Source organism: Scleropages formosus, chromosome 19 (genome assembly GCF_900964775.1).
Source record: "Scleropages formosus chromosome 19, fSclFor1.1, whole genome shotgun sequence".
Lineage (NCBI taxonomy): Eukaryota > Metazoa > Chordata > Actinopteri > Osteoglossiformes > Osteoglossidae > Scleropages > Scleropages formosus.
In genome coordinates, this window is record NC_041824.1 from 744,615 (window position 1) to 764,945 (window position 20,331).

General features: G+C 46.5%; 2 protein-coding genes across 4 annotated transcripts; one reads left to right on the forward strand and one right to left on the reverse strand.

The window, feature by feature from the left end:
• The first annotated feature begins 11 nt into the window (after window positions 1-11).
• On the forward strand, window positions 12-6,569 carry yrdc (yrdC N(6)-threonylcarbamoyltransferase domain containing). 3 transcript variants are annotated; one of them, XM_029246351.1, is made up of 6 exons: window positions 20-555; window positions 2,512-2,707; window positions 3,338-3,452; window positions 3,800-3,919; window positions 4,621-4,760; window positions 5,296-6,569. In XM_029246351.1, exons 1-6 carry the CDS (start codon window positions 321-323, stop codon window positions 5,363-5,365), a joined length of 876 nt encoding a protein of 291 aa, XP_029102184.1. In that variant the 5' UTR covers window positions 20-320; the 3' UTR covers window positions 5,366-6,569. The 3 variants fall into 3 exon arrangements, with proteins under 3 accessions (XP_029102186.1, XP_029102184.1, XP_029102185.1); XM_029246352.1 differs by having other exon boundaries at window positions 243-501; XM_029246353.1 differs by lacking the exon at window positions 3,800-3,919 and having other exon boundaries at window positions 12-555.
• Window positions 6,570-7,941: 1,372 nt separating this feature from the next.
• maneal (mannosidase endo-alpha like) lies at window positions 7,942-17,317 on the reverse strand. The gene is made up of 4 exons (XM_018741360.1): window positions 16,671-17,317; window positions 13,515-13,624; window positions 9,675-9,751; window positions 7,942-8,956 (listed from the first exon to the last, which is right to left on the reverse strand). The coding sequence occupies exons 1-4, from the start codon at window positions 17,167-17,169 to the stop codon at window positions 8,320-8,322; spliced, it is 1,323 nt and encodes a 440-aa protein (XP_018596876.1). The 5' UTR covers window positions 17,170-17,317; the 3' UTR covers window positions 7,942-8,319.
• Between the last annotated feature and the right edge of the window lie 3,014 nt (window positions 17,318-20,331).

Genomic DNA, 20,331 nt, shown 5'->3' on the forward strand with positions numbered 1-20,331 from the left:
CCTTGTACGGTTTTATAATATGTGCTTTTTCAGAAGTTCCATCTTGCCAGTTCCGATGTGTTTGTTTGGCCAAAGGTTCGAATCTGGCTCAGTCTGCGCAGGATTTACGTGAATCGGTTTGGTTTGGATTTCTTCGCGCAGTCCAAACACCTGTCTTCTAACGTCCGTCTGTCGGCCCTGGGATGGATCGAAGTCCCGCCCATATTGCGCTCCACAATTGGTGCGTGTTGCTTTAAGAGACTGGTGACGCGGCAAACGTCACGACCCGGAAGCGCCTTGCGACCGGTTTCGTCAGACGGCGCCATGGCTTCACGTGTGCGATGCTGAGCGCGCGCACTTTGCGCTTCTCGCGGTCCGTGAGCGAATCGGGCCGCTGCCGCCGCCGCCTCGGAATCATCAGCATGATCATGTGCGAAGAGCTGAGGACTCGGGTGCTGCGCTTGGAGCCGCGCGCAGCGAACGCGAACGGGCTGTCGGCGCTGCGGTGGCGCGACCAGCCAGGTGAACGACGACACACAGACAGAGAGAAGCGGCGGCCGCTCCTCCGCTCGCTCGGTACCCGTAACGCGTCGGGCCCGGTTCCGAATCGTGGGCTCCTCCTCCTCCTCCTCCATCTCCGATTTGCACTGACTGTGACGTTACGCCTCGTAGCCTCCCTGTTGCGGGGACCGCGTGACCGTTCCGCCTTTTTTTTTTTTTTTACTGGTGGTCACGTGGCCTTCGTGTTACATTTTACATTCATTTACTATCGGACGCTTTTCTCCAAAGCGACGCACTTGTTCGAGAAAATACAATGTGATCATTACATGATAGGAGAGAGAGACATAGTTGCAGACCGTCGTGATTCTTCAGTAAACCTGCTTTACTTTCCACTTGAAGTTGATGCACCGATCGATGTTCATCACATGTGGATGTACAAAACTCAGAATAGACGATTTTTAAACCCTTTCCTACATTTTTTTTTTTTTTTTCCTGAGCTACACAAACATTTGCATACAATACAGGAGTAGGCTGTGTGAAGGCTTATCTGGGGATGATCATGTTGTGGTGCATGAACTTAAGAGATGATGGGTGAAATGAGTCTGGAAGAGGGGAGTTTTAATTCCCTTTATAAATGTGGACAGAGATTCAGCAGTTCTGAGTGAGAGGGGGAAGTCGTTCCACCACAACGGAGCCAGAACCGAAAACCTCTGTGCTTTACCTTTCGCGCGTGAGACCACCAAGCGGTCAGATGTGGAAGGGCGTAGCAGTCTGGTTGGGGTGTAGCGGTTGATCAAGTCTTGTAAATATTTGGGAGCAGTACTATTGATGCATTTGTAGCCCATAACCAGGATCATAAATTTCATCCGGGCAGCTATAGGAAGCCAGTGCAGAGAAACGAGTAGAGGAGATACGTGCGAACGCTTCGGCAAGTCAAACGCAACTCGGGCAGCAGCAGCGTTCTGTATCAGCTGTAGAGGTTTGATGGCAGTAGCAGGAAGGCCACACAGGAGAGAGCTGCAGTATCCAGACGGGACGTCACCATGGCCTGGACAAGTAGTTGGGCAGAGTCTGTTGGGAAGTAAAGAGGTATTTGTTACGCAGAAATACAAATTATGAACAGACGTTTAGTCGCGGTGTGTGTCGTTTGGAATCCTCAGGGACGCTTTTTATTACGGTGATGTCGCACACGGGGTTCTGATCCCTTTGGTGTGTGGAAAGCGATCAGTGTGTTCTGCTCTGGGAACCTGACTGGAGCCCCTTATCAACACACTCCTTTAAAGCCAGTGGGCAGCAGTGTCCTGTGCGGTAACCTGTCCCTGGCAAATCTGGCACCAGAAATTAAATTTTTTTTTTGCCATACCTTTACCTGTTTATATTGATCGGTGTCTTGGTAACTCTTTCTGTTGGTTAGGAACAGTGGCATAGAAAATTACATTTATTTATTTACCAGACACTTTTCTCAAAAGCAACTTCCAATGAACACACACACACACCTTATTCACCGTGGTGACTTACACTGCTAGATACACTACTCGCACTGGGTCACTCATCCATAATACATCAGTGGAACACACACTCTCTCTGCGTCACTCGCACCCTATGGGGGAACCTGAACAGCATGTCTTTGGACTGTGGGAGGAAAACGGAGCATCCTGAAGAAACCCGCACAGGGAGAACATGCAAACTCCACACAGACTGAGTGGGGGTTGAACCCACGTCCCCTCGCGCCGCCCAGGCGCAGTGAGACGACGGCGCTACTCGCTGTACCGCCGTGCCGCCCGGATTGCTGTTGGTGACGGTTGATGGGCTGCCTTTCGCTGGGGCAGCAGTAGAGCGGGTGCCTTTTGTTGGTCTGATGTGCGTGACGGGTGATGACTGTAGGTCCTCTAATACAGTAGGTCCATCACTGTGAGATATTAGTAACTAGTACTGTGCTAATAGTTTTCCACTTTGGAGAAGAGCTTCTGGTCTGTAAATACATGTACAGGTGCTGTTCTCAAGTAAGTGTAAATGTTTCTCCTTCTGTAGACAGCAGCAAGGTGTTGGAAATCACAGCGAAGGCCTTGAAGGAGGGCGAAGTGGTGGCAGTGCCGACGGACACGCTTTATGGCTTGGCCTGCTTGGCGCAGAACTCGGAAGCCATTAAGAAGGTGTATGACATGAAAGGGCGTAATGGGAAGAAGCCGCTGGCCATCTGTGTGGGAGAGATTGAAGATATTTACAGGTATGGTGACTTGTTTCGCTGTTGGCGGTTCACTGCGACAGCCTCGAGAGTCCTCAATGTGTAGCGACTGCTTCTCGCTCATCATTACAGTAAAAGTCTCGTTTCGATCGTTACGTTTCTTTTGTGCAGCTTTGTCTCAAACTCAGCGTTGGACCTTTAAAGTACACGTTTGTAATCCCATCGTGTCCGTTTCAGGAAGAAAACGTGCAAGTTGGTGTAGCAACGGCCGTGTTTCTAACTGGCCTTGTTGACACTCAACTTTTTTTTTCTCTCAATTTAATCTTCCAAGGCCTATTTGACAACAGTGAGTGGATGGTCTGAACCAGTTAAACATCTACCATCGCTCTTTGCTCGTGTCTCCAAAGACGCAACTGTGAGCGGCGCTTTTAGGGACAGGAGACCATTTTCGCGTCGACCGTTTTCTCTGTCAACAAGCCGACTGAATGGATAAACGTGTTTGGGTTCAGTTTCTTCTAGTTGCGGATTCAGACCTTTTCTCCTTGTTAGTTCCGTTGAGAAGGTGAACGTCGCCACGAGGAGGACAAGCTTGTAACAGCAGTTGAATGTGTAGGACGTACAAGAGGTTTGTACCTCAACCTTCCCGGGGAACTGACTGTCTCTCGTCTCCAGGTACTGCAAGGTGACTGTTCCGGAAAGCCTGCTGAGGGACCTTCTTCCCGGCCCTGTGACGCTGGTCCTGGAGCGCTCCGAGACGCTCAATGAAGACCTGAACCCCTTCACTCCGGTAAGGCTTCCCCTGCCATTGGACCCTGAGGGACGTCCTCTTTCGCACTCGTGGATTCCGGTATTTGAGAAGCAAAGATAACGTTCTCTTAAATCCGTCACGTCGATCCGCACGAGCTCGGTCTAACTGGTCTCCGTATTTCACGGTACGGAGTTGTGCCACAGCGACGGTGACCTACGTAACGCACCCTGCTGGGCGCGGTATAACCCTCACGTCCCTCGCTGCAACGCAGTGTGTACGAAAGGTTGTTGCGGAAGTTTTTCCTCCTGGAAAACGACAAAGTAATTGCTGCGCTACGGGGTTTGCCGACTCCCTGCGCTGAGCCTCTCCTGTTCTTGCGCCCCCAGCTGGTCGGCGTGCGCATCCCGGACAGCGGCTTCATCCGCCAGCTCTCCCAGATGTGTGGCGAACCTCTGGCCCTGACCAGCGCCAATGTCAGTTCGCACCGCAGCACCGTCGCCGTGCACGTAAGCCGGTCCCCCGCTGCCTCGGGCGTCTTCGCGCCCTTCGCTCGCCTCGGGCTCCGTGTCGCTCGCAACTGGCCTGCTGTTGCGGGCGGCGTCTGAACACAATTAAGGACGTTGCCAGTTGTCGTTAATTTCCGCACCTGCGGTCGGTCACAGTGGAATTCCCACTCGAGAGGGAGGAATTGGCTTCTAGGAGCGTAAAGCCTACATGTTCACTTGTGTTAGGAGACCTGAAAGACTTGGAAAGAAGGACGAAAAGCTGAATTGCAAAGCACTGAAGTCAGTCTTGGATTTATATTCCAGGTTTTTCTTGGCCCAAAAAAAATGCTGTAGAACGTAAAGGGGTCAAGAATCTTTTCTCACCGTCTCATCGCACCGAGAACTGCTGAATCTCTCAACATTCAAGAAGGGTCTTAAGACTTATTTTTCGGACTCCGAAGAGCTCAGATGTACTCGGTGTTTTGTGTAAGAATTAAAAATTTTAAAAAAATTTGTGTAACGTTCATGTGGTGGTATGAGCCAATCTGCCTATGCTCGAGAATCGCGTCTCTGCGTCTAGACCTCTCTCTCTCTTTCTGCATTGCATCGTTTTGGAGATGTACGCCGCTTTGGCGAGAAGCGTCTGCGGAATGAATCGTTGGAACTGTGAGCCGAGGCAGTGGACCGAAGTTATCGTTGTGGATTCTTTGCCTTGTCATCAGGAGTTCCGGGACTTGTGGCCCAGGCTGGGTTTGGTGGTCGACGGGGGGCAAATCGGGGATCGGAGCCCACAGTCGAGGCTGGGCTCAACCGTGATCGACCTGTCGGTGCCAGGAAAATACCGCATCATACGACCAGGCTGGTGAGTAGTGGGGGTGGGTCACTTGCACAATATTGCTCGTCATGTTATTAAAGCGAGGGAGTGCCACCTCTGCCGCTGGAGGTCCTCAAACTTGTAAAGTGAGCATAACACTGTATGTGCTGTTCATCCAAAAGTACCATGTTCTAGACTGGAGCCGCTACCCATTTGTTGTCGAAAGGAGCCAAAGGTTGAGGTGACAGCGGGCGTCTGATGTCTCGCTTCCTGTAAAGCGCTTGACAGGTTGTGGAAGTAGATGCTACATCTGTTTGCTGCTCTTTACTGGAATGAACATTTGGGGGTTTTTTTTTTTTTCCTTCTCCCCTCCCCCTTTCCTCTCTCTCTATCCCAGGCTGTGATTCATACAGCAAATTATACATCCGATTGCTAATCTAATGTGAAACAGCTCTTTAAGTTCTTTTCAGTTTTGTGACAAGGGCTGAATAGCTAATGCTGGAATCTGATTCATTGTGCTCACGAAGAAGTTGTCCATTCACCGCTGCTTCCGCCCCCCTTCCCTTGTCCTCTCGTCTTTCAGCGCGCTCTCCTCCACCACCGACGTTCTCAAGCTCCAGTACAACCTGTTGCAGGACGCCGCAGGTCACTGAATGCGACGGACGGATGCGTGTCCGACCAGCTCTCGCTTTCGCCATGTGCGGCACGCTGTCCTTGAGTGTCATCCGCGCTCTCTTCGGGAATGTTCAAAACGTGGAAGACGCTGTAAACCCAGAAAGGGAGCGAGCGCTTTTGTCACGGTTCAACGGGCCAACGGGTATCTGTCCAAAGGTATTGTACGGATTCCTTCTGCATTTATAGGGCGTCAGTCTGAGCCTCTCCTTACTGTCTCGCTCACCTGGTGTGTTTGGGGGGTGGTCACTTTGGTGAAGGTGAAGCGACCCTTATTTGTGATGACATGCTTGTCACAATCAGCTATCAACTTCTTTCATCCCAAAAATAATGAAACGATGTTTCTCGGTGGCCTGAAACGTAGAAAAACTCGAAAAATGTTGCGTTATAATGATTATTTCTTTAAACTCGGTACCCCTAAAGTGCCAAGATGCATATGAGGTAGAGTCCCAAATATTCTGGCAAAACTTACCCCTTGGAGTGCACCAGTGTTTGTTTTTTTTTTTTTGTGTACCCTTAATCGTTAGAATGCCAGAGTGTGGTGAAAACTAGAGCATTTTGATGTGATGCCAAGCACAAGTCTGTCATCTTGTTTACTGGGCCTCTGTAAAAGCGGTAAACTGTAAAAGAATTCTGTGCTTTTGAAAAAATTACCCTTACTGTTCTCAGATGGGGTCAAAATGACCATGATTTGTTTGGATGTGCTACCTCTTCATCCCCAGCAAAAACTGTTGAAAATGTAGTGTATTGTAGTCTACAAATGCAGAGAATTCTGTCTTTGTACAAGACTTTACCCTTAGAATGCCAGCATGGGCTCAGAATGACCACTTTATCACATTCTACCTGGAATACCCCTTTACCTCATTGTTCACTGGCTCACAGTAAAAGCGTAAATGGTTGTTTTTGCAGCATTGAAATGCAGAGAATTCAGTGATTTTAGGAAAACAAAGTACCTACACATAGGGTCAAAATGACCATAAGGTGAAACTTAGTGTTGATGTATTCATCCAAATGTCAGTGCAACATAGAACCCCACACATTTGACTAGTTTTCTTTTAGGAGGGTATACAATAATCCATAGTGTTTATGGGTCATTGTTTGGTTTTTGTGTCCTATTTTTTTTGTAATGTCTTTCTTTTAAAACTCAACTTTCGAATTGTACAATATAAAGCCTTTTTGTGAAAAGGTTAACTTCTCATTCTGTTCTTGAGTCACAATTTCTTTCATGGTATTATGAGCTACGGTAAAACTATAGGTGTTGAATGGTCCAAAGAAACCCCATGTTTGCATTCATAAGCGGTTTGTGTAACACATAGTCACATGACCACCAGTTATCTGGTAAGATGCTCTGTGTCACGGCTTGAACTTCAGTAACAACAGACTGAAAGGCACTGGGTGAAGTACTGTCGTTTAACATGTTTTTGTACCTTCCGGTTATCGCCTCTGGCTGGAGGCCCCAAACTATTTTGAAATGACACCTTCTGCTTCTGGTAGGTCTGGTTACACTTAACCTCTAAATGGTAATCAGCTGTGGCCCAACCGGACATGTGCCTGATCTGTTCCTAGAAGAGATTTCCAGCAAGGAAAAATGTCTCACAATAGAGATGTTCAAAACTTATGTCAGGCCTGGGAAGAAAGTCTGTAGCAAGTCTTTTCATGGCCGAGCCCATCCCGCTTAGTGGTGAAGCTGCCCACAGAGGCTCTTGCATGACCCTCTGTGGCATACGCATCTCCCCCCCACAGAGGAGAGCTGTGTTCACCATTACTAATGTGTCCTTTTATTGTCAAAATAAGATTTCTCCATTTTTCAACAAATGGTATAAGTTGAAAAAGCTAATATAAATAAGTCACACAAATGTACATATACATTGAGACATGTATTTCCAGGAAAGCGGTGCCACGGCAGCTTGAGGTGTGCAGCTGGCCAAGGTGTTTGTCTCAAGGTTTTACAGTAGTTGAATATTGTGCCTGTCCCAATAACCAGCCTGGCTACACAAGCTAAGCACATTGCCAACATTTCAGATAAGAGAGCATCTCAACATAGCTGTATTACACAGCAGAGGGCAACTGGTGCTGAATAACTTTTCTTTACAGAAACAAGGATGGAAGGGCTCAGCCTGGTGCCAGACAAAAGGTGCTAGATGCAAAGTCTCTACCTTTTGTATTGTGAGAAGATGACAGGAAAAAAGGTCAAATAACACAGGTGTTTTGCACTACAGAAGTGTGTACACACACACACACAGAAAGGTCCATTCTCTGCTCCATCTAGCCATCCATATGACCCAAATAGCAGAAAAAGCCCAGGTTACCCCTAGACATTATATGATTGAGGTCTGCAGCGATTATAAAATATACTCAGTGTAGCTTTGACTCTCCCCTGATGATTCCTTTAGGTGTTTACTGACAGTGGACAACTAAAGTTCTAAGTCAAAGTGTAGTTTGCTCCCGTCGTCACCATTTTCCCAAGAGGGGTGCAGTGGCGCAGTAGGTTTGGCTGAGTCCTGCTTGAAGTGCCTTGCATTGGATGGGTGTCCCATCCTGGGCGTCCCTGCACCCTGTGTTGCCGGGTTAGGCTCCGGCTCACCGTGACCCCGCTTGGGATAAGCAGTTTCAGACGGTGTGCGTGTCACCAGTTTTAAATGTAATGGGGATGTTACCTCTGAGTGACTGCAGTGACTCAGCTAAAAAGTTGATTGAGAGCCCTTAGCAACGAGCAGCGAAGTATGTTGAGGTTGAGTTGATGGCGTGGGTGATTACGGCATGTGTAAAGTACTCTCCCTGAAGCCTGAGCCAATCGACAGCATATAAACACAGCTTCAGAGAACAATTCCAGATCTGCTGCCACAAAATCCAGTTCAACTTGAAGGAACGCTTGGGAGGAAGGGCTGATAAATACAGGCATGCAAACAAGTTTCCTACAATGCCAAGTGAACCCTCACATGAGCCACTGTTCCTTTTCCTTGCTGAACTGTTGGGCCCACTTGCGAGTGAGCTCCAGGTAGAGGTCAGGCTGATGAGGCTGGTAGTCCAGGTACAGCCGGGTCACTGTTTTCTTGGGTACAGCTCGCTCAATCTGCGTACCTTCATGCCACTCGTTGAAGGATGTAATGGTGACTACCTCTGGTCGTATGGATAGTGCTGCCTGCAAGGCAGTCTCATAGTAGCGCCCACTGACCCGATTGCGCGTGTTGTGGTTGTTCCAGGGCCGCACGCTAGTGTCAATGTAGCCGGGCCCAATGCTTGGTACAAACAGTAGGTTGTTGCCATCACAGAAGTCCTTGATCGCCTTCCAGTTCTGATGCGATGAGCCGAATGAAAAGCCGTTGGAGGCAAAGTAGGTGTACATGCCGTCAAAGCCACCAGCGAGGATGTCATGCTTATGGCGTTCCTCTACAATCAGTGCCACAAAGAAGGCATCGTAGGTGCCTCCTCGCAGACTATGGGACCCTGAGGGGTTAAGCAGGTCAGCCCAGGCTTCAGGCGGCGTTAAGTATGAGTCATAAATGTAGAACATGGGGAGGGCCCTCCCCGTGCCGGACTTGAATCGGTAGAAGGCACCGTGCTTCCCGTACCTGGAAGAATGAATTGAACAGGACAGAGAAATGATATCTGCTGTCTGACTGCAGGCTCACTTCTCTGAAAGGCTCTGCTTTTACTTTGTGTCGCTAGTGTTAAATGGTTCAAAACTGCCCTAAAGTGTTCCCCTTACATACTCTAAGTGCCTGATGTCATTTACTATACACTACACTGGTGTGAGTGTGGTGATACTGTCCCTATAACTTAGCCCATGCAGAAGAAAATCCAGTAATTTTGTACATTATTGCTGTTAACAACCCTCTTGTCATGCCTAAAACGCGTGTTTTCAGCTGCCTCTCCCTTGCCTGCCTCTGCCTTCATCCGACGGGTCTGACGGATTCCAGCATCTTTCCTTCTACCTTAAAAATATTTGAACTTTCCAAATGTCTCAAAGCTAAGGCATTCACTTAATCGCTTTAAAAATCAGACATGAAAAGGCCCAGTGTACCGATGTACATTAGGACTAACGCAACTGTGTCAGCAAAACAAACTGGCCAGCCGTTGATTGCAGTCTCGCATATCATCAGGTCAGTCATCAGTTGCAGAAATCTGGGAACAATGTTGCAGATTGCTTCACTAATGACAGACATGGCAAAGGTGAGATTTATCCATCTGCGAACTCACGCTGTGTCTTTCCAGGGCCCTGCTGCTTTGGGGAAAAAGCGATAGCTTGTGCAGCTGTGCTAGGTGTCTGACTGGGGGTATTGTACTTACTTGTCGATGATGTATTTGACATTTTCGTGCACGGTGTGGTCAGTCCGTCCTTTGTAAGGCTGAATGTGGAATGCCACCTGCAAATGAAACCAAAAATAACCACAGGTAAAGCCCTCCGTTTATTAACGCTACATTATTCATGGCATGCGCTACTACCATGCTATACCCAAGTTTTCACATTTGGATGACCACTGTGCATGTTTGCACAAACTGTTCATTTTCTATGTTTTTATGGTGTTATATCCATCCATTTTCATTAGAGCTGCTGGGATCTGGAAACTATCCCAAAATCACTGGGTGCAAGGCTGAGGAAGGATGAAGCCTGGGCAGGAGACCAGTAGACCAGTTCATTGCAGCCTAGCCACACACTCACCATTCACACACTAAGGACAATTTAACATCACCAGTCCACCTGAAATGCGTGTCTTTGAACTGTGGGAGGACAACAGATTCAAATTCAAAAACAGGGATAACATACATACTCTACACTGACTGAGCCAGATTCGAACTTACGCCCCTGTGCCCTCATTCATATAACTGGTTGCATCACCTATAGCTGCAATGACTGCAACTGACTATTTCCTACATTTAATATCAAATAATATTTTAATATCAGAAACATTTGTAAGCTTTTGAAAAGAAACTGCTTGCTTCAGGTCCTGCTACAGGATCTCTGTTGGGTTTAGATTGGGACTTTGGCTAGGCCACTCCAAAACTTGAATTTAGCTTCTTTTCAGTCATTTTAATGTAGACTTGCATTTGTGCTTTGAATTATTGTCTTGCTGTTTGACCCAAGCTCACAAAGAGCAAGTTTCACAGCAAGTCATCCCCACAGCATCACACTTCCACCACCATCTTTAATTGGTGGTGGTGGAGGTGTGATGGTGAGGGGATGACTTGCCATAAGTCAAGGAGCCATGAAATTTGCTCTCCATCAGAACATTGTTTGTGTATATTGATCTGCCAACACTTGGCAACACTCTTACTGTGGGATGGAATGCTTGTAGGACAGCTGGTTTCATAGGAGTTAGTGCTGCTGGCTTTGGACACCAAAGGTTACAGGTTCCATTGCCACTTCCAGATGTAGTACCCTTGAGCAAGGTACTTCTTACTCTAAATTGCTCCACTAAAATTACCCAGCTGTATAAATGGGTAAATAACTGTAGGTAGCTAAACATAAGTTGCTTTGGAGAAAAGTGTCAGCTAAATTAATACAAGCTGTTTCCTCTACCCTAGACATAATGAAAGCCATGTCTTTCAATAAGTTCCACCTTTGACTCATCTGACCATAGCAGATTGTCCTAATAAGCTTGGGGATAACTGCTTCTTATGTTCTTAGCAGTGGTTTCTTCCTACTTTCCCATGAAGCCCAGTATCTTACTGATTTTCTGATAACTCTTTTTTCAGGATTTTTTTTCACCTATATCCTTTGAGCATAATATAACAATGCCCAACAGTATAATACAACTGGTTGGGATACTGAACTTGGCTAACATTTCCAATGGCCCCATGGAGCATCCTTTCAGTCTGCTTTCACTAGGGCCTATCATTGAAGTGGGCCTCATCGATCTCACTCCTTTACTCTGAAAAAACACCACTCTCTGCAGCCGATGGCAAGGTGAGTAACAGCCCATATGACCCCATGAGGGCCATCACTCTATTTGAAAGAGATTAGGATGTGCACCTCCATCCCCCCTTGATGCTTTCATCCAGGAAAACTGGAAACTGAGTCATTTCTCTGTGCCCAAGGGACCAGCGGTGGCAGAGGGGGTGGTGGGTAATGTTTCTGCAAGTTGATGGATGTGGCCAACCACACGTCACTGTGAGAACACAATAAGCCCCATTCTTGTGTGGCTCCCACATCACCAACACACTTGTCCATTTCAAATAAATGAGTGTCTTTTCTCTAATTAGAATAGTACTGACTATAAGGGCGGGGGGTGGTGGTTGCACAGCAGGTTTGGCCGGGTCCCGCCCTCTGGTAGGTCTGGGGTTCAAGTCCTGCTTGGGGTGCCTTGTGGTGGACTGGTGTCCAGTCCTGGGTGTTTCCCCTCCTCCTCCAGCCTTGTGCCCTGTGTTGCTGGGTTAGGCTCCAGTTTTCTGTGACCCTGCTCAGGACAAGTGGTTTCTGCCCCTGTGTGCATGTATGTATATGCGAGTTACTGAATTTAAAAAAAAAAAAAAAAATTACGAGGAAGGTGGGGATTTTGTGTCACACAGTTACTGCTTTCAGTACCCTGCTCTAATTCTTCCTCTAGTCTGTATTCAGTATCTGTTCCATCTGTGAAAAATGCTTTAATAGCCTTTCTGTAAAGGTCTGGGGTGTTACAATAGGTCTCAGGATGAGTTCTGCCCATGGAGGCAAAAGGTCAGTAAATCACATGGGGCAGCTGAGATTTTGTACGTGAGAAACCGTTCCCCAACCCACAGAACAGCGAGAAGCTTCCCCTGTTGCAGTGTGGGGGTGTCGTGGCCATGCTTGATTGCACAGAGAAGCAGAGGGGGTCATGCTGGAATGGGCAGGAGAGCAGAAACATGGGGAGGCTTGCATAAAGGGTCTCCATGGCAACAAGGGGACTTGGCAGCTGACAGGATTCCTACTGTGGCGGTGATGCTGGGAGATAAGTGCTAATGGATTGAGCCTGTGGAAACTGGGAATATAAGGACAGGGTGATGGTTTAATCTGTCCTTCAAAATAAATAAGTGACAACAGAGTGAGATGCTGCCCACTGCTCAAGGGAGGTATAGAGTCCAGGAAAGCAGAACGAAATGTTTGCGCTCATGCTTTGGCTTACTCGAGAATGGCTGCTGCAATTTGGAGTCTTAGCGTGCAGACATTCATGGGATGGTCACTATAATCGCTGCTCTTTGGTCAGACTTCAGCGACATTGAAATAAACTGCACTGTAAAGATGTATGAATTATACTGTTTTGACTATCTGGAGAAAAAAATTACACTGTAGCACTGTGTAGTGAACATAAGTGTAACTCAAAGGTAACAGCGTTAAGATCTGGAAACTTGTTTCACTCGTGAGTAAAATGTTTAACAAAAATCAGTAAACCTCAGTCTGTACAAATCTCTTATGCAACTCCAAAAGCATCCCCAGATAAACCTTTATTCAGTCATTACTCTGGTGTTGTACTGTTCATTTGTATGTCTTATATTTAATTAAAAAAAGAAATTGATGTGGGTATCAGGATTTGTCTATCCTGTGTCTTATGCACCTACTTGAACGATGAACCTCGGTGCAGCAAGTGGTAGGGAACAAACTAGGTTTGCTTGAGACTCATGTCTGCAGCTATTTCTCCTCCTCTCAGTGTAATGCATAAGTTGTACTTTTGCTGAGATGTATGTCGCTTTGGACAAAAGTATCTCTTAAATGAGTAAATGAATGAAATTTCTGTTGATCTCAGTATAATTCTGTGAAACAACTAAGTCCTTTCAAAGTAAATTTTGACCTATACAAATATATTAAATGGGCCACCGTTGATAAAACAAAACCTTTTTTTTTTTTTAAATCCCTGCCAACAGAAAGATGCACTCTGACTTCACAGGCTTGCACAGGGAAAAGTTGAAAAAAGCAAAGAAATAAAGATAGGGAATAGAATTCTTTTTCACACCACCAAGCTTTTTGAGATTTTGTCTCCTGGTTCTTTCTGACCCAGCTTCAGGTGCAATAGCAGTAGAGTGACACATTTTGAACTGATTTTCAACTCTCAGCCTGAATCCTTTGGTCCTTAAAGGCAGGCAAAATACCAAAGCCTAAGCACTTGGTTTTACAGTCCCATCCCTTCCACCTTGCTACGGAAAAAGCAAGCCATCACCCCCACCAGTGTTTACCTTAATGCTATGTCTGTATGCTGCATCCATGATGGCAGGTACGAAGTCCTCTGTAGGCTCCCCATTGTCATCCCCTAGGCCTGGTGGGTACCAGGACAGCACAAGAACTCCTGGACATCAACAGCATAGCACACCAATTCAGTTGAAGCTGGTGGTAAACATCCTTTCCTTAACACTAAACATTTAGATTTTTCCAAAATAAGTGGTTTCCCCACAGTCAGTCTTCATGGACACCTTTGCTCCCATTCTTGCACCAACGATGTCAACAGAGAAATGAGAGCCACACAAAAAAAAGTACAGAAATGGTGTCTTGCTTAGGCTTCGTAGCGGATGACCAACAGCCACAATGCCTACAGCTATAGCACAGGGCAGATGAAAATGTCATTTAACACCACTGATTTACCATAGAATTAATAAACTTGAATGAACTGTATGCATGATATTAAAGTTGATGTACAACAACTCTGGTATCATGATGACCGATAGGGACTTTCAGAACTCCAAACAGAAGCAATGACAGCCCATAAATCTTCCATTGCTTTTTTGCTCAGATTGAAAGAGGATAAATGCTTGATTTTCTTCAGAAGCCCCATCCTACTGCAAGACAGGCATAGAGAAGATACTTAGCCACATTCAGTACTCATGTCAATGCTGTTTGTACTCTGACAGTTGAGAAGCTTTCACTTTTTTATTGTACTTGATGACAGCTGCTTCAATTCAATGGCCTTCCTCCTCATTCTATAGTCTTGGAGTGCTTTCCTGTTCTCCATCTGTCACCGAGATCAGATAACTCTCTCGAGGGGGGAGGGGACAAGGAGCTAACCTTATTCCAGATGGGATATTGGTGCAGGAAGCCATTAAATGAATTGAGACATTCTCAGTGCAGTCAGCTCGTTATGGGTTGCAATGAATTATCTCCAACCCCTCTGCATTCATTTTGTTATATTGCAAAACTGCAGGAGCACTCGGTGTCACCTGTGTTAGCAGAGTTTTCTATCGTAACTATGAAGCCTCCTTGTAACCATTCCAGCAGTTAAAAGAGATTATCCTAACCCCAGCATACATCAACAGTGCCATCTGGGAAAAGGCTGCACAGCCCTGGAGAATCTAAGCCATTGCTGAACCTCTGTCTGAGCTTGTGCAGAGATGGGAATGTTGTCCTGGTAGAGTTTGTGCTCATCTGTTTAGTGGGTTCACAATCAGTTGAAGTTTTCCTCTCATGCAACAATAGATCAAGGGCCTAAAACCACAGGCTCTGTGAAAAGGGGTTAAAGTGCAGCAGAGGAGTGTGAGAAATTTGCCTTGCATATACATAAAAACAGGGATTTGACACATCCAGTTTCCCATAAGTATCTGTAAAGTGCTGCCAAGACCACTTTGTTCATAGACAAATTACATTCATTCATTTAGCTGACACTTTTCTCCAACACAACTTACAATGTTAAGCTACTTACACCTTCATACAGCCAAGTAATTTTACTAGAGCAATTTAAGGTAAGTACCTTGCTGAAGGATACTACAGCTGAGACTTGAACCTGCAATCTTTGGGTCCATAGGCAGCAGTATTAACCACCATGCTACACTACTAGCTGCCCACCTATATACAGTACTGTGCAAAAGTTTTACACACTTAGGAAAGAAGCTATAAAGTGAGAATGCTTCCAAAAATAATGCTCTTAATAAACTTCCTACAAAGCTTAGTATCTATCCATTGCCAACAATTGCTTGGCACAGTGGGCTTGGCTGGGTCCCGCTCTCTGACAAGTCTGGGGTTCAAGTCCTGCTTGGACATTAAACATCTAAAACAAATATTTTTGTGAAACATCTAAGTGCCTAAGACTTTTGCACAGTACTGTACTTGTATACGTATAAGATGTGCACACGTATATACTACATACATACGCAAATACTTTACTTGCGCTAACTGAGATACATAGAACAAAGCTGCGTGATTTGACTGTTTCCAAACATAAATAAGGTAGGATCACTGTTGTAAGTCTTGAGTAAAATGTGGAGCTGTCCTCAGTGCTGAATGGCTCCTGCTCTCCTATTATATGGCAAAAAACTCAGAGGCTTAACTCATGAGGAATACTTGTTTTATAACTCAGCTGAGAAATTTTGCTAATATTTTAAGTACCCCAATACCTGACAGGTTGATAAAAATATGTTAAAAACCCAAATTCAGCATAATTTTTTCATGAACCTTCATCTGACTTCTTTGTCAGAGAGAACTAAGAATGTTAGTCACCTTCGCAATGATTTACCTATTTACACTGCAGGATAATCTTACGGCAACAATTCAAGGTAACCATACTTTGACCCTTCTGGTACTATAGCAGGAGAGGGGTCTGAACCACAGATGTTCAAACTGAAAGGCAACTGTCCTAACCAGTATGCTATTTTAAATTGTATAATGTTCACTTAATACAGCAGTATTTTGTATTGCTATATAATTCTAAGCTATAATATCCATGATTCAGACAACAGAAGTTTGTGTGTGTGTATACACATATATACACACACACACATACACACACACATATATATATATACACACACACACACACACACACACACACACACACACACACACACACACACACACAGTATATAGGTTACAAAGCACCAATTAAAACATTTTGTGGTTTAGTAGTAAAAGTCTCAGCATCACAAGATACCATCTTCAGCACATGTGAAGTGATAAAAGACTGATGACAACTGAACCACTCATCGTTGTTTATCCTTTGTAATCGGTCTAACCCTTTGGGGCTTTCTATCATTCCTTTTATTTCGAAAATATTTAATTTATCATAAAAGTACCCATTTTTTTGTTTGGTTTATTTTTTGTAAAAGTCACCAAATATAAAAACTGGTAATTATTACCAACATACAGCATGCAGCCGATAATTTTGTGTACGTTTAACGTTTACATTTATTTATTTAGCAGATGCTTTTCTCCCAAGTGACTTCCAATGAACTATGTAGCGTTATCAGCCCACACACCTCATTCAGCAAATTTATTTCATTTAGGAGGAAACTGACTTACTGAACAGCTCCAGCTGAATATGGATCAAGCTTGTATGGAAATTTCAATTGTCGGGTGTTGTTCGGCGAGTCAAGCAGGATGCAAGTAGCGTTGGCTCCCGTATACCGTACCTGTTGCTGCAGCTTCCAGCTGCTCCATGTGGGACTCCAGCACCTCCGCATCTCTGGAGCTGTACGGTCCCAATTCTGGATAGAAGCTGGAGCCAATGTCCTCCGGAGGCATGTGCCGTCCTTTGGGGTAACTGGCCGCAATCTTCGGATCCCAGTGCGGCACAAGAACGTGGTCCCAGTGTACGTACTTCCCGTCCACCTGCGGATTCCCATACCACGCGTAATAAAATATATGGACGTCGTAGAAGAGACTCCTGTCTCCCTGGCTGTTCGACAGGACCGTTTTGGTGTTGCTGGGCTGACCCGGAGACACCGCCATATGGCTGGACCCCGAGCGTCGTTCCAACCTGTCGCCCACCATGGGCATGAGGTCCAGTCCTGGGGCCAGGTCCGAGAAACCATCGCTGGGTTTGAGAGTCCGCAAGCCCATCATTGTACCGAAAATGAACAGCATGAAAAGAAACAAGGCCACACACGCTTTCTTGCGTAACCTGGCCATGGTTGCTGTATGGTCCCAGAGAAGTGGGCAACAGTTTATCTATCTGTAGGTATGTATTTATTCTTTATTCAAGTACGACTTTTATTCGAAAGTAGCTTGCAACATTAGCATTTCATACTAAGATATGTAAAATAATTTATCAACTTAAACTGCGGCATATTTTCACGGTACCAATTACAGGTAGGACCACTGAACAAGGCTACTACAGCAGGAGGAGGATTCGTATTTGTGACCTTTGATCACATTTGCCACTACTTGTTCAAAAATGCTTTACCCATTTACAGCTGGGTTTTTTTAAGGACAGAAATTTAGGACAAACACTTTGTTCAGGGGCACTGCAGCAGGAGGAGTATTCAAACCTGCAACCTTCAAAGCTAAAAGGCAGCAGAAGCAGCTCTAAGCATTACGGTACACCATGGCACAGTACAGTACAGCATGGTACAGTACCCCAATGGTCGCCCTTCACACCGCATCACCTGCTGCCCACAAACACTGACTGCTTCTGTACACCTGACAAGTGAGGAGACGGAGCAGTGAGTCCTGGCCCCTGTGTGTGTGTGTGTGTGTGTGTATAAACACTGTTCCACGTCCTCCGAATAAAAGAGTCGACATAAAACTCAGTCTATAAATACCGCGACTGCAGCACTTTATATAACTGTTCTAAAGCACTTCTTGAAGGAAACTCACTGCTACTTTTCTCCTCACACACACACACACACCTCTTCTTGCGTGACGTGACGCTGTTCCCAGCCACGGGAAAACATTTAAGGTATTTAAAAACATTTAATTAAAAAAAAAAAAAAGAAAGAAACCTTGCGTGTCCGTCTGACGAGCGAAATCGTCTTTTCACTGAAGCTCGACTGACGAGGACAACATGGAGGTCGCTCAGCTGAGGCAAAAATGACCGCGAAAACGTGGCTGTATAACGTCGCCGTTCACCAGGTTTTCTTCGGTTCCGTGTCCCACACACAGTCACACAACTGCAGTGGTCGAACTCGACTTTTTTCGGCCCCAAACAAACAAATTCCGAAAATCCTCTTGTCTTGTTAACGAAATTCGCCGCTGAATTCTTTCTTCAATCTTGTCCGCGAACACAACACGACACAAGACAAGTTGTGGAAGCAGGACGCCGGCGCTGCTCAGTTGCCTCTCAGTCTGTCGAGCTTTCGAGCCGTGACGGGAAATAGCGAGTGTTTTGTCTTTCAGTGAGCGTGACGCCGCTCCGCGTAAGTCGTGTGTATAAAACACGGTGTGTCGGCATCACCGGTAGCGTCGCTCGGCCATCATGTTGACTGAGGTGATCTCCGGCGCGCGCGCACACGATCGATCCTCCTCGAGGAACTCGAGCCGCCGCTCGGCCTGCGATCCCACGGCCGCGCGCGTTTACGACACGGTGCCGCTGTCCGCGATCCCCATCCTCTCTGCCCGTTTTCTGTCCGTATTCCTTGGCGGAGGAGGAGGAGGAGGAGCTGTTCTCCAACTGGCCTGTTGATGGAGCGGGAACCCCGCCCCCCGCACGCACGCACGCACGCACGCACGCACGCGGAGCCGAAAAACGGTGCAGTGACAAGCGAGGCTCGCGGCTGTCCTTCGCCCCCTGTGGTCGTGTGTTCATACACACTCACTGGTTCCACGATGTCCGCTCTATGACGCCCGGATCCTCATTTGCCTCATTTCGCTTCTCTCCTCCATATTTGCGTCGCTCACTGTATTAAAGCGGGACATTTCCTGTTATGTTTTAGCGCCTTAGTTATTGTTATCATTCATTGTGTCTTCTACCTTTCTTTCTGTCAATATCTTCTCTACGAGTCTGCATATTTTGTTGGAATTGTGAGATGATCCCTATCCCGTAGGATTCAAGGTTGTTTTCTGACCTCCAGGATCAGTGTCCCGGCACCTGCGAATCTGCTGACCGTCATTCGTTTGGCCTCTTCCAGCTCAGTGGCACCTTGGAGAGCCTTTTGGGGACACTCTGGGACACCTTGATTTCACTGCAGGCGTTCAAGGTGGCTTCCAGTTGGTGAGCTCGCTGTAGTACTTCTTGTTTTATTGGTGCAGTTTGCAGGGGGTCCAGCTTCACGCAGCTTCCTGAAAGTCATCTCACTGAAGCGCGGAGCCAGTGTGGAGCTGCCCCCTCTAGATGTCTGCAAGGAAGAGTGCTCTCCCCAGGACCTCAGCTCAGCAAGTCACGAAGCCCCAACCTCTATGCCCTGGTTGGCCTTGTTTGCTCTTGCAATCTGGAATATTGTCTCAAATATCTGCGGTAGCTTCCATGGTGTCACGTCCACACCCACAACTCGGTCGACAGCACCCGACTCCGGTCCAGCACCTGACTAACTCCCTACCCTTTAAAAGACACTCTGCAGCTCCCATACCTTTGCGGAATCTCGTCAGGGACGACCGCCCTTTCTCCTGACGCTTCGTTCACAAGCATCGCTAACTCTCAGTTCACGTCCTCCGGTTTTTGACCCTTCGCTTCGTTTCCCGACCACGTCCACGGATCCTCGTTCCTGTTCTTTTCACCACTCGACCGACCCTTCGCTAAGTCCCCCGCCCTCGCTCATGGATCTTCGCCCTGACCCTGACCGCCAATCGACCGACCTTTCGTCTGTCCCCTACACCGAGAACTCGCCTCATCCCTCGACTCCGGACGAACGACGCTGCACTTGGGTCCAACCGTCCCGGCTCCCTATGTTTCGCGTGACACGTGGTCCATTTCCAATGGACCCCTCTGGTGACATTGTGGCGAGGGTGTGTCTGGATCCATACAAGGAGAAGAAGCCACTAGCAGACTTGTACAGAACAAGCTTTATTAAGTGGCGCACCACTTAACTCATGAGTAATTATAACGTTGTCTTTAACAGCACCTTTCTGTACTTGGGCTCTACTCTAGCTACAGGTCTTCTTCGCAACATCTGTTTACATCAAATCTACAAGATTACTATGAGCATGTAGCCAAATATTTAAGAACATATATCAGAGCACCTGCACGCTCTGATACAAACCATAGAGCACTCCAAACATGATAGAAAAAATGGGCAATACTAAGGGGCGTTGCTCTTTAAAAGTGTTAGTTTTTTTAAAAAAAGCAATAAATAGAAGCCGACATTCATTCATTCACCGTAGAAGATGTTACAACCGATGGGCATGTTACAACGACGC

Coding starts and splice junctions, on each gene's coding strand:
- maneal (XM_018741360.1), bottom strand. CDS start 17,169: ATGGCCAGGTTACGCAAGAAAGCGTGTGTGGCCTTGTTTCTTTTCATG. Junction 13,625..16,670: donor GCTGGAAGCTGCAGCAACAG/GTACGGTATACG, acceptor GTTGATGTCCAG/GAGTTCTTGTGCTGTCCTGG. Junction 9,752..13,514: donor CATACAGACATAGCATTAAG/GTAAACACTGGT, acceptor TTTCATTTGCAG/GTGGCATTCCACATTCAGCC.
- yrdc (XM_029246351.1), top strand. CDS start 321: ATGCTGAGCGCGCGCACTTTGCGCTTCTCGCGGTCCGTGAGCGAATCG. Junction 556..2,511: donor GCCGCTCCTCCGCTCGCTCG/GTACCCGTAACG, acceptor CTCCTTCTGTAG/ACAGCAGCAAGGTGTTGGAA. Junction 2,708..3,337: donor GAGATTGAAGATATTTACAG/GTATGGTGACTT, acceptor TCTCGTCTCCAG/GTACTGCAAGGTGACTGTTC.